Source organism: Panthera onca, chromosome D1 (assembly GCF_046562875.1).
Source record: "Panthera onca isolate mPanOnc1 chromosome D1, mPanOnc1 haplotype 2, whole genome shotgun sequence".
Lineage (NCBI taxonomy): Eukaryota > Metazoa > Chordata > Mammalia > Carnivora > Felidae > Panthera > Panthera onca.
This window is the reverse complement of record NC_138348.1, coordinates 84517824-84535015: the sequence shown is the minus strand read 5'-3', so window position 1 is coordinate 84535015 and position 17192 is coordinate 84517824. Positions and strand designations below refer to the sequence as shown.

Here is a 17192-nt window from a genome sequence, read left to right as displayed (position 1 = left end):
CTGGTGATGGCAGCCCAGCCCCATCAGTGCTCCCCAAGACCCACTACTATTTCCTGATGCAGAGAAAGTCTTAAAGGTAAACACCCCCAAATTAAACATGATGCCCAGTCACTTTATCCCTCACCAGAATGAACTAAGATGATACCTTTGTACCTTGACCCTAGCTGAGAAAGCTTTCAGAACTAAATCTCAAAACTGGCATCAAGGACACACATGCTCAGTACAGTGGGTCAGCCCTTCATAAACTCAATTGCATGAAAAAGGCAAGAACTGGCTTCTGTGGAACCTATGGTCAAACTCTCTCTCTTCTCCCCCACAGTCAAAGGGCTGTCTGGCTGGTCTAGTTCTAGAAAAATGTGAAGCTGGTTTTGTAGCAGTTTGAGCTCCTAAATTCACTGACCAACTGCACCATCATAACTGCTACAGATTCTGACTACTGAGCTGGAGACGGGAGACACCCCAACCACAAAGCACAAGGTCATCTTTTACCCTGAGATAGGTCATGAGTTCCCGCAAAGCTGGGATCTTATTTCTCTCTAGCACAGTCTTCAGGGAGATGATAATTGGAATAATATTTTCTATGAAATTCTTCTTCTGAACCTGTAGTAACACAAACAAAGGCATGTTTTAGGTGGATAAAGTTCTGAGACAAAGGCTTCTCCTTGACCTAGTTCTTTCTGTACAGCCAATCTAGGGTGCTACAGAAGCTTCTTATTTTTTTATTATGATACTGGAGATTGTAGAGGACCCAGCACCTTTGTCCTGGAGACTTTATAAGCATTACCTCAAAACACTCTGAAGGATTTGTGAAGGAGGATGAGGCTATTCTTACTTTCTAAACAAGAAGCGGGAATTAGAAAAATGTTGAATAACTTGACAACAAGCTCCAAACGTCCATACAAATCCATCTCAGATGCATTCCATTCCTCCACTCAGGAGGAATGAAAATGAGCTCAAATCTGGCTACCCAAAAGAGACATTTTTTTTTCCTGATGTGAAATGACAAATAGTTGAGAACGGCAAACATGAGTCAATTTGGTATCTCTCTCTTTTTGTGTGTGTCTAAACTTTGCACACATTTAGAAAAGGGTTATGTATTTATATAGTACCTGATTTGACCAAGGCTTCAAATTCTTTACCATGAATGGTCACTAGCCACAAATATTTTGTAATAAATCTCTTAGAATTAAAAATAATCATTATAACAGCCCTCATATGTGGTAAGATTTATCATTTTGAATCTGACAAGTATTCTTTTTCCTCTCATTTATACTCACTAGTATAGGTTCCTTCCTTGTAAATCACTATTTCTAAAAACGTCTTATCAGAGCTCCTGAAATAGAAGGGCAATTGGTAGAGAAATAAACACTTAAATATGAGTCTGAGCAGATGGTTAAGTATAGGGATAGTCTTAAACAGTGGTCTAAGTGAATTCAACTCAATAAATGTTATCAAATGTCTTCTCTGTACCAGACACAAAGCTAACCCCTGGGGATGTAGAAACGAAGCCAAGAATTCTTGCCTTCAAGCTGCTTCTAGACCAGACTGTGTGCTCTGATGTGTGGCATGGTGTGACAGCTGGCAGGATGGTGAGGGATTTATAGACAAGGGATGCCTAGAGAGGCAGGGGCTTCTTTTGAAAAGATGTAGGAGTTTGGTGGCAGGAAAGGAGGACAGGGAGGGAGAGGCCCTGCAGGCAGACAGACGGGCAGCACACAAAGACACAACGGCAGAAGCGACGCTTTCTACCCAAGGAACCAACAGTGACCTGGATGGGATGGTCAAGGAGGGGGGCGTAGAGACGGGAGGCGCAAGGGCGGAGGGACACCCAACAGCTCTGTGTGTCTTGAAAAAGAATCGGGATTTTACTCAGAAGATGATTGGAAGCCACCAAACGACTGACTAAAGGTAGCATTAGTGGGCTATAACTTAGATGTGATAAAATTTACCCATGTTAAGTGAACACTTTGATGAGTCTGACAACAGTACAGAGGTGACTAACCAACACTATCGTCCACATAACCACCTGTAATCTATCACCCTGAAGGTTCCCTGCTGCCTTTGCAGCCAATCTCCCTCCAAGTCTCTTTTAACCAGGAAGATAAAATGATCCAATTTGTCCTTAAGAAAGACTGCTGTGGCAGCAAAGTGGTACACAGCCTGGAACAGAAAGAAACTAGAGACATAAAGGGTGCCAGAAATGGCACCAGGTTAAGTGTGTGCAGAACTGGTTGGAATGGGGTAGAGAGATGGGTTTGTGAGATAAAATATATAGGATCTGCTGACACACTGAATGACATCAAAATCTATTTCTTTGAGGTCCAAAGTTTTCAGGGCTCAGGTGGGAAACAGAGCCTAGTAATTGAGGCCAGGTGTAAGAACTGGGGCCTTGTGACTATGGCAATTTAGCACTCCCTGAAATCAGTCTAATCCCAGTTTTCACACTCTGGCCAAAGGAAGCATGCACCTGGCATGCCAGACTTCAGGTTCCCTAATGGACAACTTGGTAGATAACAGTCTCCTTCTCTACAGTAGAGACTGTGGGAAGAGAGACAAAGAGGAGGAAGAGATGAGTAACTCTGTTTTGCCACAGTAAGCCTGAAATATCTGTGGCACATTCAGGCAGGCAAGTGGGATGTGTTCAGGCCATGAGAGAAGTTGGAGCTAGAAACACAGAGGCAGAAACATCATCACTGGGGTGCATCTTAAGGCCATGGGTGAGAATGAAATCTGGATCTGAGGTAGACCACCAGTAGTTAGGGGGCGGACAGAGAAGCATGGGCGTAAACAGGCCCATTTATGGAACAACAAACTCACTTGTGAGATGAGCCTCTTCTGAGCTTCCTGCATGACTGCATTGGCCAAGGCTGTGTCATCTTCTTCCATAAGCAGGTCCTTATCTGCTTTAGATCTCATAGCCAAAAGCTTGATCTCCTTTGAGCTGAGGACCTCAAATGTATCTGAGAGCAACTCACTGGCTTCCATGTCCAGCGGCAGGATGCCGTCAGCAAAGCATGCTGGAAAAGAGCACAAAAGATCAGCCCCTGAGAAAGAGTCCAGCCCCAGGGTGGGGGAAATGTATCCCACAGAGCTAGAAGGGCTCCTCTTGGCTTCAAGGTGGGGGTCTGCATTGGCACAGCTGATGTCAAAGAAAGCAAAAACGGGGTCCTCCCACAGTACGAGGGTCTCATTTGCTGCTGGTCTGCACTAGCCACACAGTATTTCATTTGGAAACATATACTTTATCCCAAACACACCAGGCCTACCCAAAATACTAAGGCAGATTTTAGAAGTGATATTGAATCGCTGTTCATCTGTGAAGTGCTCCAGAAGAAACTTGTAGATTTTCATTCGTTTCTGCTTGTTTGTCTTCCCCTTCAGTGAAAACAGCCGCTTCTCTCTATAGCAAAATGGGACAATTTTATCACACATCACGTGGGCAAGGGTACAAGGACATTATTTTCTACAGCATTCTGCAGCATCCTAAAAGCCGTCTACGCAAGGCTTACATAAGTGCACAGAGGAGATGACAGACAGTGCTTCCCAGAGGCACCTCCTTTAGGATGCTACTTGCATGGGTGAACTGCCTGGAGTCACTGGCCAAGAGAAGGAAGGCCACCACAAGGAATGCCGGGGCCGTGTCCGTTCACCCAGCCCTTCCCAAGAGATTCACTAACCTCTCTGACTGGGGGAATTTGTTATACTTCTCATGCTTCTCATAGTTATTGAAGTGGAAGATACATTCAATGAAATGCTGGAAGAACATGACAGGATTCCTCTTCAGTAACAGGTGAGCCAGGCAAAACTCCCCAAAACTGCAAAGAAGGAGGAAACAGAAGAAAGAGACCTGTTTGCGGTTTGCAGACAGTCTCTAAAATTACATAAGAATGCTGAGATGTGAATAAGAGAAAGGGATATGTAATCTATCCCAATACCCAGCTTCATTCAGATCAAAAGCAAGATACAAATTTAGCTTCTTTTGTCTGTCCTTGCTCAACAGCCTCCTTTTTGAATCCAAGGTCAGCATAAAGGCTTTTTCTACAAGGATTCCTTTCAAAATTCTAACAAGGTGTTATTATTCAGCTACACTTCAAATGTGGGAGAACAACCAACTGCCCCCAAATTGCTCTTTTAAGCAAAACCCTGTGGTCCTCATGGCTGATGCAACAACAAACCACCACCAAAAAATGAATATTTGGCTTCCCCACCCCACTTTGAGGTTTGTTGCCCACAATAATGAGCAAAACCTGTTTTAGTAACTGGGACTTTTTCAAGAATTGGGATTAATTACAAGAGCCTCAGAGTTTGGGTCAGCACAGATAGCGAAGGGCTCTCACTGAGCTTTGGACTCATCAGCAAGCCCTGGGCACTCTCCTTTCTCCTGTGCCCCCAAATCTTGGAGAGGCATCCAACATGAGATACTGATGTCACCAGCACCGCACCCACCTGAAGAGCAAAACACTAACAGTTTCCAAAGTCAAATGGACATGGACAAAGGCAGGCTATCTAACTACAGGCCTCAGACAGTTTGTTTAGTAGGGGAGAGAGTTTGCCCAGGGAACAGTATGGGGTGGTGCAAGGCTGGCTCTGATCCATTCAGATTGTGCAGACGACTGTCTTAATTTCATTTCAGAGATAAATGCAATTTCAACCTGCACAGGGGCACCACTCAGCTCTCAAGGGTAGGTGGTAGTGACAAGGATGACCCAAAACAATTCTTGGCTTTGGAATGCATAGGACTTGCAGGAGATTCACCTTCCCCTAATGATCCTTCTGAGGCTAATATTAAAATCACTCTGTATTCAAAGCACACCATCAATTAAAACTTAAAGAAGGTAGTTCCAAAAACGATGTTGAAGTAAGCCTAGGTAAAAATTTCACTGTAAATAGCAGCACTTTATCTATTCATTCACCCAGGAAATAAGGGAGCAGCCTGACATTCTGAACCCAAAACAAGTACAACTCTGTATCATAAAGGGAATCTCCCAAGCAGAATTTCACTTAAGGCCAGCTAGAAGCACCTACTGATCTAGGAGCCATTTGTGACCACCATTAAGTAAACAAAAACTATTCCCTCCAAAACAACAAGATGTCACTTTCTGCAGTGTCTTATTACGGTTAACCTTCCATGGCACAGCAGTTCTTACAACTACCTGCATTTTCTCCTCATATTTGAAGTCATTCACATGACAATAAGATCAAACAGAATCCAGGAACTCTTCTGCAAGAAGAAGGGCTGCTCTGAGCTTCAACTTATGGGCTTCAACTTGATGTCAAACATTCCTCTACTCGGAGTTCAGGTCAAGAATACATACTGGGAGAGGGAACTAACTGATGGGCAAGATACTGCAGTCTACTCCCTAGTGAATAACTGGCTTAACCAACTACACAGATATATCTAATAGTAACAAATTATGCAAAGGATTCACATGCTCAGGGCTGGAAGCAGAGTGAGAGGGCTCTGCATCATGAGAAGCCAGAAACCACAGTCAATGGGGTAACATCCAGCACTAATCCTGCTGCTGCATTTACTGGGGCTTAAAAGGGTACATTTCATCCCTGACTGGATCAAACTCACAGATCTTACTAGCTTGACAAACTAGGGAAGAGAGACAATTCTGCATTTTTTTGTTTGTTTGTTTGTCAGCTGTAAAGTTAAAAAAAATGAGCAGTCCAAGCAGTGCTTCCTGGAGCATTCCTTTAGAGTGGCAGAAGGCAGCACTCTTCAGGTACCTGGAACGGAAAGCTTCAACAGCCCCAAAGACACCGCACTAAGTTAAGATCTCAGCATCCTTTCCCACCACTTCTCATCCCTCAGGACAATTAAAAGAAACAGCATGTAATCACACCACCAATTCAGGGATACCCTGTAGACATTTTACACAGCATTAATTGTATTATATAGAAGACCAGCTAAATCTGGGTCATAATAATCTTGTAGAAAACAATTATTACTCTCTTAGTAAGAATCCAAATCCAGATTTCAAACAGCCTTACTTCCACTTTCAGTATTAGTAGGAACATAAAAATCTGACTATTTTCAGATGTTTTCCCATGCCAAATGCTATTCTGAAGCAGCTATCTGTTCAATAAAGGCCACTGTTCATGGACTCCTATTCCTGATCTGGCCTACAACATGGTCTATCTCAGACCGACTTATGCCAGAATTCTCTTTGAAACCTGAGGTAAGTAATTTCCCACATCTATGTGCTCCTTGGCTACACCCCAAATCCAGGCCCCCTTGTTACCCAGTCCTCCTCATCTGTCTCACATCCCTATACTGTTCTGTTTCTTTTCTCCTCATCTCACTTCCCATGGCTCCTTTCCCTGGCCTTGAGTGCTTCCACAGTGTATACTGTACTTCCCAGGAGTCAGCTCTCTCCCCTCTCCACACTTCCCTTCTTCGCAAGTCAGGGCTGGCTTTCCTCTGGGGACACCATTTCCCACAGTCCTCTTAAGGGAAGGCCACTTGCTGCTTCTCCCAATTGCCAGAGTCGAGGAAGGAGGACCATATTCCCACACCCACTACCCCCGCCCCCCTGTCATAATATTTTCATTCATTCATTTATGAAATGTTCATTGAGGGTCCACTTAGTCTCAGGCTCTCTTTTAGGTGCTAGGGATACCGCAGTCAACAAAACAAAATCTTGGCCCCTCCCGGATGCTTATATTCTAGCAGGTAGAGAGATGTTATACATACAAATATGCTACCACAAGTGCTCTGAAGAAAAGGCTATTTGAAGAAGGTATAGGAAAGAGGGAATGGTGGGTTGGCTTCCTCCACCTGGTTCATGTAATAATACCTTTTCTACAGAGCCTTCTCTACAGAGGCTCTGGCTATCTATTTGCCCCCCAACTGCTTGGTAACCACTTCCTACTTTTAGTTTTTTCCATTCCAGATCCCAGCATCACTGCTATGGTCTGAATATTGTGTCCCCCACCCCTGTCCCATTCCTATGTTGGAAACCTAGACCCTAAGGAAATGGTCTTAGGATGCTGGGCCTTTGGGGTTAGTGAATGAGATTAATGTCCTTATAAAATAAGCCCCAGAAAGATCTCTCATCCCTTCTACCATGTGAAGATACAAACAGAAGCTAGCTATCTGGAGGAGGACCTTCACCAGACCCCAACCGTGCTGGCGCCCTGGTCTCAGACTTCCAGCCTCCAAAAGGTGAGAAAGAAATTTTTGTTGTTATAAGCTACTAGGTCTGTGGTATTTTGTTGTAACTATCTGAATTGACCAAGACAATCTCCCAGAGCATCTTCAATGTCTACAGATGGGCTCATTTAACCCCTAACTTTCTGTTTTTCTGATTACATCGGCTCTAGTGACCCTTACGTCTATGCTCTGGGAACCTACTCTGCAGCCCCATCCAGAACATGTCACTACACCTGGAACACCCACTTCTGAAGTCAGCTAATCTACCTCATGATCACATACACATATCCTTCCAGCTTTCTGACCTCATCCCCATTCCTCTTGTTCCACAGCTTCACTAAGCCCTCTAGGTACTCACTTCCTCTCCTCCAAACCAAACAATCTCTGTCTTTACTTCCTTTTCTATCTCAATGGCCGTTATCTTAGTCATTCTCTTACCCTGAATCTCTCTGGCCGTCTTTTGCACTTCTGCAGCATTTGCCCAGTTAACCTCAAAACAACCAGCCTGTAACCTTTCAATCTGTGAATGCTGTACCACAAGGACACCACCTTGCAGGCGGAGGGGAAAGTACATCAATACAATTTTGCAGCCTCCAAATTGTGGGTGTGTATGACCAATTAAAAATGTCATGCGAATTTGCTCATGCCAGAATCTTCAGGAAATCCTCCTGGGCCAGAAATAAATGCAACAGGCTCTGTCACTAGTCTCTTTGGAAGATCTGTATTAGTAGATACATATGGAAAAACTAATGTGTTTGATGTAAGCAGACTGGCCTGACCTAAAACTAGGGAAAGAGACTAATTTAAATTACAGTTAACAAAGGTAGTCATCACCTTATCAAAGCTGAAAATCAGGACCCACATTTGAACAACTGTTTAAACACACCCACAATACAGGGATAAAATAGACTTAAAAAAGAAGTATCAAAATACTGTAAGAGGCACTGATAATTTTACTATGGTGTAATTACCTATCCGGTTTTCTAATTTCTTTCTGATTCATACTCTGATCGCCTATACAACAGGTTCTGTGTATGTTACATACTGATCAATGCTCTTGTTAACATACATGCATAGGAGCTGAGAAAAGTAAGTAAACCCAAAAGTGCAAGTTAAACAACCAATCTTACCTCCCAGGCTCATCATGTGAAAACCTTCTCAACACTTCTAATTATGCCAGCTTCTGGGCTACACATTGTATAGAGAACGCCATGACAGCCGATCTTATGGTAGCAGAGTAAAGGTGAGAGGGCAATGCATCGCTATTTTGGTCCTTTCTCTCTCAATTATATACACAAAGAAAAAGTAATAGTCTTAGCTTTTTATTTCTGATTCTAGATAGCATTAATTGGAATGTTAACCTTCTACTAGTTTAGTATGTAAAATATTCCTTCTTGGAAAATTATACCCAAAGAAAACTGAACGGAAATTCTTCCATGGAACTCAGAGTAAATCATTGGTGACCATATTTAGAAGCAGAGGGACCCATTATTATAAGCTATTTATAGTTAATGAACTCTATAAAGACCTTTTCCCAACTGTGGCAGCTTTTGCCATGGCATTCAACATTCTATTTTCCAATTGCAGACTTGCTTTAAAAAGAATTATTCATGCAACATAATCAAGGTTAACTAATTCTGTGGGATCATTTCTCATCCCCTTGAAAATAAATCCTTAAAAAAATTATAGAATGATAGGAATTAACAAGTGACAAAGCAATTCCCTTCCCTTCCAATTCCTTGGGAATTGATAGGGAAGCCTTGTAATTTGTATAATCTCATTTTACACTGTGTGATTGTCTTAATTCCTAGAATTTCTTCTTTATAATTTCTACACTTAAAGAAAGCCTTAACTCCATCAAAACTGACATTTTATTGGCCTAGAAACCAACACAGTTAAGTCAACAGTTAATGGCTAAAATTCCATATAATTTACTATGACAAAGTCATATACTGCTGTTCATTACTCCTTTAGGGAAGAATCAACAATGTTAGCAAATGTAGTAATTTCTGAGATTATTTAATAGTCAATCTGGATGAGCGATTTATTTATTTTTTTATTTATGTGCAAAATAAAGCTTTGTTGGGGCACTAGGTGGCTCAGCTGCTTAAGTGTCCGACTCTTGATTTTGGCTCAGGTCATGATCTCGGGATCACAGATCATCCTCTGCGCTGACAACATGGAGCCTGCTTGGGATTGTCTCTCTCCCTTTCTCTCTGCTCCTCCTCCACTTGCATGTGCATGCCCTCTCTCTCTCTCTCTCTCTCAAAATAAATAAACATAAAAAAATAAAGCTTTGTTATATAGCTTAAAAATCTGCTAGTTTCCTGGCAACTATCAAAAGCTCACTAAATCCTAAATAACTCAACTCTAAACAAATTTTAGAGAAAAGAAATCTAATATATACCAGAAATTTGGTAAATCGTTCAATTATCTGACATGTGAGGAAAGTTACCTGGCGATGTCCGGGTGTGAATCTATCAGAGTGCTAACAAATCGAAAGAACAGAGAGCCCTTCCATTTCACAAATTCTTCCTGTATGAAGAGAAACCGGAATGTTTAAGGATGAATTGTAATATACAAACTTTAAATGCATTCAGTTATAAAACCAACTGTTAACTTTCTTTTGTTTAACATCACACCTGTCAGCTACTCAGTCTGTCTGTGGCACATTAGCGCAATTTGTTAGCACTCACTTCCCAACCATCTTGAAAGCACATACATTTGTTAATCACGAAGAGAAGTGGAAGGATATGTGGGTAGAAGAGCATCATATCTACTCTATTAGGAAAATGACTCAAAGCACATGGCTTTAAAAGGGAGAGTGCCAATGGTGCCTTCGTCAGGTACCTAACCAACCACGTAAAAAAATAAGCCTACAGAACATACTAGAATAGATATACAACTTGGTTAAATGCCTTCTTTTTAAAGATCAAATATTTCCTTCCTCACTATAGGCTAAACATAGGTTCTCAGTGGGAAGAAAAACATTGAATGCTCTGTTCACTGAGAGTTCTGAGTTCATGAAGCTCTTTTGCCCACTAAAATGTCTCATTGGACTCTCAGAGCAACTCTGAAACAGCAGGGCAGATATGATCCTCACTTCACAAAAGAAGAAGTTATGTCTGAGAAGCACTGATTTGTTCAAAGTCAAGAATGACAGAATCGGAACTAGAACTACTGTCCACTGAGCAGGCTAATCCTTGCATGGAGTTTATTTGCAAACATGAAACTTCATTTTGGCTGATGGGATATCTGAACATACACCCAAAACAAGTATTAGGAAATAACAATCTGTTTAAGAAGGCTGTACAGAACAGTAGAATGATATTTTAAACCAGAGAACAGGCTGATTATTTTTTGATTCTATTACAGAGCAGCACATTTCCTATACTACTCAAATATTCCTTGAAACCAGAAGAAATAGTGGAAGGAAAAAAAAATGACGGGCCCAATTCTCATACATACCTGCAAGAGATTGGTAAGCAAGATGAGTGTCTGCTTTCGGATGAATGGATTTGAATCCTTCAGACACATGGAGATATTGGGAATGTACTTGTCCACCATGACGGTGTACCGGATACAAAGGTCGCACATCACAATGACAACATTGTTGCGAACAGCCACATCATCACACACCTCCAGCTCTCGCACAAGAGCTGGGATGCTCTTCTTTGCAAGATCCTCATGCTGTAAGCACAACTTACCTGTCACAGAAGATGAAGATGTCTTGACTCTAATAACTCTATGCCTAAATTTTCTCCAGATATATCTTGCTATGGATTTTACTTGATCAAAGTTAAAATATCATGTCAATAATCACAAACAAAACAAAATAAAAAACAAACCCATACTACTAAATATAAGGAGGTTCAAAATACCTAAAAATAATGTCCCCCCCGCTCTGGGGTGGGGGGACCCCTCGGCCCCTCCAGGGTTCCACGAGACATACACTAAGAGATGTTCCTTCACTGGAGTAAAACTATCCTCTTTTTAAAGTCAACATTTGAATTTGAGAGTTATCTACTTCCCTTCAAAATGACTAACAAAATCTAATAGCTAAAAAGTTTAGCAATGAATTCGCAATCTGAGCTAGGCAAACAGGAAAGAATAACCACCTCATTTTATTTCTCGTTCACAGTTAGGAGAAGGAAGGCTGTTGTTGAGTTTTGTTGGTTTGTATTTTTTTGTGACCTGGGGAATGTTTTGCTCTCATTCCAATTCTTAGATTTTTGAAAAATAACTGCTATTACAAAAAATTTCATAAATCCTATCCAGCATAAAATACATAGTTATACTTAAAAAAAAATTAAAGTATAGCACAGAGGTCCACCTTTTCAAGATTAACAACAATTTGAGTCCATGGGGAAATGTTTAATAGCTCATCTACCAGTTCTGGTAAGTATCAGATAAACTATCTCCTTTTATGAACTGAACTGCAAATTTATTTTTTCATTCCCAGAAATCAATGTAGCGCCTGATTCTGATTAGTGTAGTGTCTTGATGAAGACTTTATGGTGCTGCATTATGAGTATTAAAAAACAACCCACAGGACAGGTATAATTGTGATAAATTAACATAAAAAACAAAAGCTCCCTCCAGGGAGTGCCTTGAGTCTGATCATCTAGGGTAGCTGCCAACTGAGGGCTCTCATTATCAGCACTCTGGTATGCCTCTGAGCTGGGGGTTGCTATCAGAATTCCCTTCCAAATTCACAAGAGCTAGAATAAACACTAGCTCCGTGTATGTAACATATTTACTAAGGCTGGCTTATTTGAGACAAAAAGCTACCTATGGAACTAAACTGAACAAACAATACTTTCCCCACATTATTCCCACTTACCCAAGGTAATGATGGCATGTGCTCTGATCACGGAAGGCATGACAGAGCCTCTGACCTGGGAGAGTGGCTGAAACGCTGGGGCTTCACTGCAACCTGGAGGTGATGCTGCTACAAGGAAGGAAAAGAGGACTTATTTACAGTATCTCTCTCAGGGGCCAAGTCCGCCTTAAGATAGCACATGCAGAGGATAATTTCAAGTGCCTTACAATGATCCACATCAACAGAAGAAGCGAGGATGGACTGAATCAGAAGGAAGGCTCGCTTCTCCACTCTGGCTGGACAAAGCTGGGCTATATCTCCCAAGGTAAAAATGTACTTCACCTGAAAAACAATTGGTTTTGCAATATAATAAGGCAAAAGAAAAATTAACTCTAGCTAGATTAAAGACATGTCAATATTTTTTTGTTCCCCAAATTAAAACAACCATTTTTTTCATAAAAATAGTCACTGTGAAAACTTAGTCATTACTTGCTAAAATTCACTCTACCTTTTATGTCAATATATATAGTTAATATGTTTAATGACTACATAAGTACATTAAAAACTATGATGTTATCATAGTTTACTCCATTATTAATGAACATTTACATTGTTTCTAATCCTTTGCTATTGTTTGCATTCCCTCTGAGGAACACTTTTGCACCTTTAAGTACTGTTCCACTTCCTTAGAAGTAATCTAGGGTTTAAAGGGCATAAAGTTGTTTTACATTTTAAAACATATTTCCAAAGGGTGTTCCTGATTGGTTTACTATTTAGACTCCTATCAAAAACGTGTAAGTGCTAGCTTCCTCAGGCCAGTAAGTGTATGATATTTAAAAAATCCTGAACATGTATCTCTTAGTGGATGAAAGGAATACTTACATTATATTTAAAGAAGAGTGAAGTAAACAATATTATATAGGGCAAAACTTCTCCATATATATTTTGACTGAAAGGTAGATTTTGGTGACATATTTAACAGTTGAAAAGAAAAATCTTAGAAGGAAAAACTCTCTGGTCATGACAAGCATTTGTCTTAGTTTGGGCAGTAGCTGCTCAAATTAGAGGTGCAAGACCCTCTAGAAAGCTTGGGATGGGGCCATCCTACACATCACAGCCCCCTGCACTGAAATGTGTGGATTCCTACTGATAATAGTTTTATTACTGAAGTGTTCACATTAATGCCTCAGCACAACCGGTCTCTTGTCACAAATCTCAACATAGTCTTTGGTCTCAAGGTACAAATGTGAGGTGGCAAAGCAGGCAAGCACAGAGGAGAGGAACAGATGAGGAAAATGGCCAGTTCTGGTGAAATGATGGCTTATACTGAAGAGCATGAAGAAGCAGCTCGTTATTTGCTTTACTGAGTGTCAGATGTTGGAGTCAGAATGACTGCAACATGTTTTGTGGACGGTCAGTTACGTGAATCGGGAAATTGCACATTTACTGGCACACAGGACTCTCTGGCACCAACAAAATTTCTAAAGCAGGGTGCCATGTCACCCAATCTTGCTGCTCCAACGTTATTTGTGTTTTTAGTTGTCAAATATTTTACTGTATTATAGGCATGGTTCAGAACGGCTCCACATGATTCCCTAGTTCTACAATCTGATATTCAAACAGCTTAGCAGACACATTAGAATTTAAAAACATATTGAACAAACAAACCAAAAGAACAAGGAGCACCCTCACTTTATTCTTTTCTTGCCCTATTATTTCATAATATGCCCTGTGTTTTCCCTAATGGATCAGGCACCTCACAGGCTCTAACTGGATGAAGTATATCCCATCAAGTTTTCCCCCAGATAATAAGAACATGAGAGAAAAATGAATAGGTTGGTCACCAACACAGAAATTCTTCTTTTTAGAAGAGTAAGCTCTAGGCTAGAAAAATCCTTTTCTTGCTAATAGTATTAAAAATACACATTAGAAAGTCATCTTTAGAAAATCCCAGCTGATATAAAGGAAAACAATAGTTAAGAAAAGTAATTACTTACGAACAGGTCTTCATCCACATCCCCAGGGCCACTTTCCTTCAGAACTATGTTGGACAGAGACTGCACACAGGTGGAGAGGACATCCCCACACACCCGCTTCAGTAATTCCTGCAGCAAGTCAAAGGTAATCTCTGAAGGATCCCACACATCTACTAGACTGTCCATGAAACAATTGTCTCAGAAGAAACTCTATGGTCTTCAAAGGCATAAACCATAAGAAGCCTTATGAGAAGCCTCAGCCATCATGCTTTTGGATCTTTGCTCTTTTAGCAATCTGCCTATAAGGACTAAGCAGAATTTACAAAGAATAGTACATATATACAGCATACACACACATATATAGATGCCATAAATATGTATGTGTGTGTGTGTGTGTAGATATCATATCTTTCTACATGTGCCCTTTAAGAGCAAAAGGCAAATATCTGGGAAGATCTAGCGCCCTAACTGATAAGAGTTCTGTAATAGCAGTGCTGCTCCTTTAATAGAGAAAAACATCACAATTTGTCCAGTATGTGTAGATGGTGAAGTAACTACTATAGTAAATAGTATATTTTCTAAAGACATGGAATAAAAAAAAAACATTTGTTATCGTTTTGAAATGTATTCCTTAAAGACAAGTTTTCAGTGCTTTTTATTAGTTAAAATAACCTCAAGGGGTCACCACAGCTGGTACACAACACTTCTATGCTAAGCAAGGGAGCTGAATCACATTCTACAACTTTAACTACATTTCCTGTAGGAGGCCAGTCCAAAATACCCAGGTTGAACTAAGTGGCTCCAACCCAAGACTTCCATATTACCCTATGCTCACTTCTCTTTTAGGAATGATTATATTATTCCTAATATTATATATTATGTTGAAATCACCTGTTTCCATGTGTGTCTGCCCTATTATGCTGTGGGTGACTTAGGAAGACACTGTTTTACTTATTTTATTTTAGAGAAAGAACACGAGCAGGGGAGAGGGGTAGAGTGTGGAGAATCTCAAGCAGATTCCACACTGTCAGCGAGGAGCTGGGGCCCAGCAGCACTACTGCAAAACAGTGTTCAATGTTTACCATTGCAGGAAACTTTCACTATGATCCAAATGTTTTTTAGGCTGACTTGGCCTAAAATGTTTCAAAATGATTGTCTTTATTACTTTTTAAAGAATTATTGCACTTAAGATTTTAATAGGTTGCACAGCCAGGGCAAGAGAGCTTCTGAAATCCATACGCTCTACCCTGGCAAGAAGACAAAGGTTAACTTATGTGAGGCCTCAAGCCTAGAACTGGGCTGGGTGGTTGGACTAGAAACTTTTGGAATAACAGAATCTGGAAGAGAACTGTAATGGTCATCTAATTCTGGGATTCTCTCCACATGGGATTCATATCAAGTTGTTCAGTTTTTCTGTGAACACCTCCAATGACCCAGGACATGTTTTGAGGCAAATCCCTCCTTTGTATGCAGACCTCTGTATGGCTTTTCTTTGGTTGGCCAAAATTTGTCTCCTTGCAATTTCCAGTCATTGGTCCAAATCAGTTCTCTGTGATGCCAAATAAATTTAATTCTTCTTTCATTTTATGGTCCTTCCTGTATTTCAACTTAGCTAGGCAGCCTATCCCACATAGTTGTTCCCTTCTTGCTAAACACCCAGGACCTTTAGCTGTTCCTTATACAACCTGCTTTGTAATCACCTCATCAAATTGCTCTCCCATCAATATATTCAATTTTATCAACATTTCTCTATAGAGTTGCCACTGGAGTTAAATTAGAACATGCTGACTTAGGGGCACCTGGGTGGCTTAGTCAGTTAAGTATCTGACCCTTTTTTGGCTCAGGTTAAGATCTCACAGTTCATGAGACTGAGCCCCATGTCAGCCTCCTCACTCACAGTGTGGGGCTTGCTTGGGATTCTCTGTCTCCCTCTCTCTGCCCCTCCCCCACTTGAGCGTGCATGCTCTCTCTTTGGCTCAAAATAAATAAACTTTTTTTTTTAAACAGCATATGACTTAGATTTTACCAGTATAAAGAGGGCCATCACCCCTCTTACTATAGACACTATTTCCATTAATACAGTCCAAGATCTCATAGATTTTGTTCAATAGCCACAAAACACTATTTTTTTAAGTTTATTTATTTGAGAGAGAGAGAGAGAAAGCAGGGGAGAGGCAGAGAGAAGGAGAGATAGAATCTCATATAGGCTCCTTGCTGTCAGTGAGGAGTGTGATGTGGGGCTCAATTCCATGAACTGTGAGATCATGACCTGAGCTGAAATCAAGAGTCAGATGCTTAACTGATGGAGTCATCTAGGTGCCCCAGTCACAAAACACTATTAACTGGTACCAAGCTTATAGCAACAATGCCTCCAAACCTATGTCTTTTCATATACAGTGCTGTTGAGCTAGATCCTGATCATCTGTTCTTTGGGCAATTGTTTTTTGCAGTAAAATATAGAATGTTCATTTATAGAGAAAAGAAAAAGAGAAGTATGTTTAGGGGAAACAACCAGGTCACACAGATTTAAAATATCCTAAGGTTCTGTGGGCGCCTGGGTGGCTCAGTCAGTTGAGCATCCGATTTGGGCTCAGGTCATGATCTCGTGGTTCGTGGATTCGAGTCACGCATCAGGCTTTGGGTTGACATCTTAGAGCCTGGAGGCTGCTTTGGATTCTGGGTCTCCCTCTTTCTCTACCCCTCTTTCACTCGTGCTCTGTCTCTGTCTCTCAAAAATAAGTAAATGTTAAAAAGGTGTTTAAAAAAATAAAATATCTTAAGATTCTGGAAAATCTCAGGGCCTTAGTCCAGTGTCTACTACCAAGGGAAGTGGTATTGCCAAAGCTACAATTGTGGCCTTTTCTCTAACATAGTAATAATCTCTCTCCAGTTCTCAATTTTTAAATTTTTTAAATGTTTATTTATTTTTGAGAGAGAGAGAAAGACACAGCACAAGTCAGGGAGGGGAAGAGAGAGGGGAAGACACAGAATCCAAAGCAGGCTCCAGGCTCTGAGCGGTCAGCAGAGCCCAACGCGGGCCTTGAACTCACAAACCTTGAGGTCATGACCTGAGCCAAAGTCGGACACCTAACCAACTGAGCCACCCAGGTGCCCCTCTAGTTCTCAATTTTTAAATGTTAAGATAACTCTGTCTTCCTCACAGACTCTAACAATGATGTAACTAACGACTATGGGCCATTAGTGAGTAAGCCAGTGGCTTCTGGCCCTGACTCCC

At 41.0% G+C, this 17192-nt stretch overlaps 1 protein-coding gene across 4 annotated transcripts in view; it reads right to left on the bottom strand.

The window, feature by feature from the left end:
• The window catches only part of NCAPD3 (non-SMC condensin II complex subunit D3), a 64920-nt gene that overhangs the window by 9164 nt on the left and 38564 nt on the right, over positions 1-17192 (bottom strand). For 3 of the 4 annotated variants that reach the window (XM_078432961.2, XM_078432962.2, XM_078432964.2), the window contains 9 exons: positions 13979-14086; positions 12209-12323; positions 12003-12110; positions 10628-10866; positions 9615-9694; positions 3678-3815; positions 3267-3400; positions 2818-3017; positions 490-600 (listed from right to left, as the gene is read on the bottom strand). In XM_078432961.2, the coding sequence (XP_078289087.1) occupies positions 490-600; positions 2818-3017; positions 3267-3400; positions 3678-3815; positions 9615-9694; positions 10628-10866; positions 12003-12110; positions 12209-12323; positions 13979-14086 (1233 nt within the window). The remainder of the gene's footprint in view (positions 1-489; positions 601-2817; positions 3018-3266; positions 3401-3677; positions 3816-9614; positions 9695-10627; positions 10867-12002; positions 12111-12208; positions 12324-13978; positions 14087-17192) is intronic. The other variant, XM_078432963.2, reaches the window with a different exon arrangement.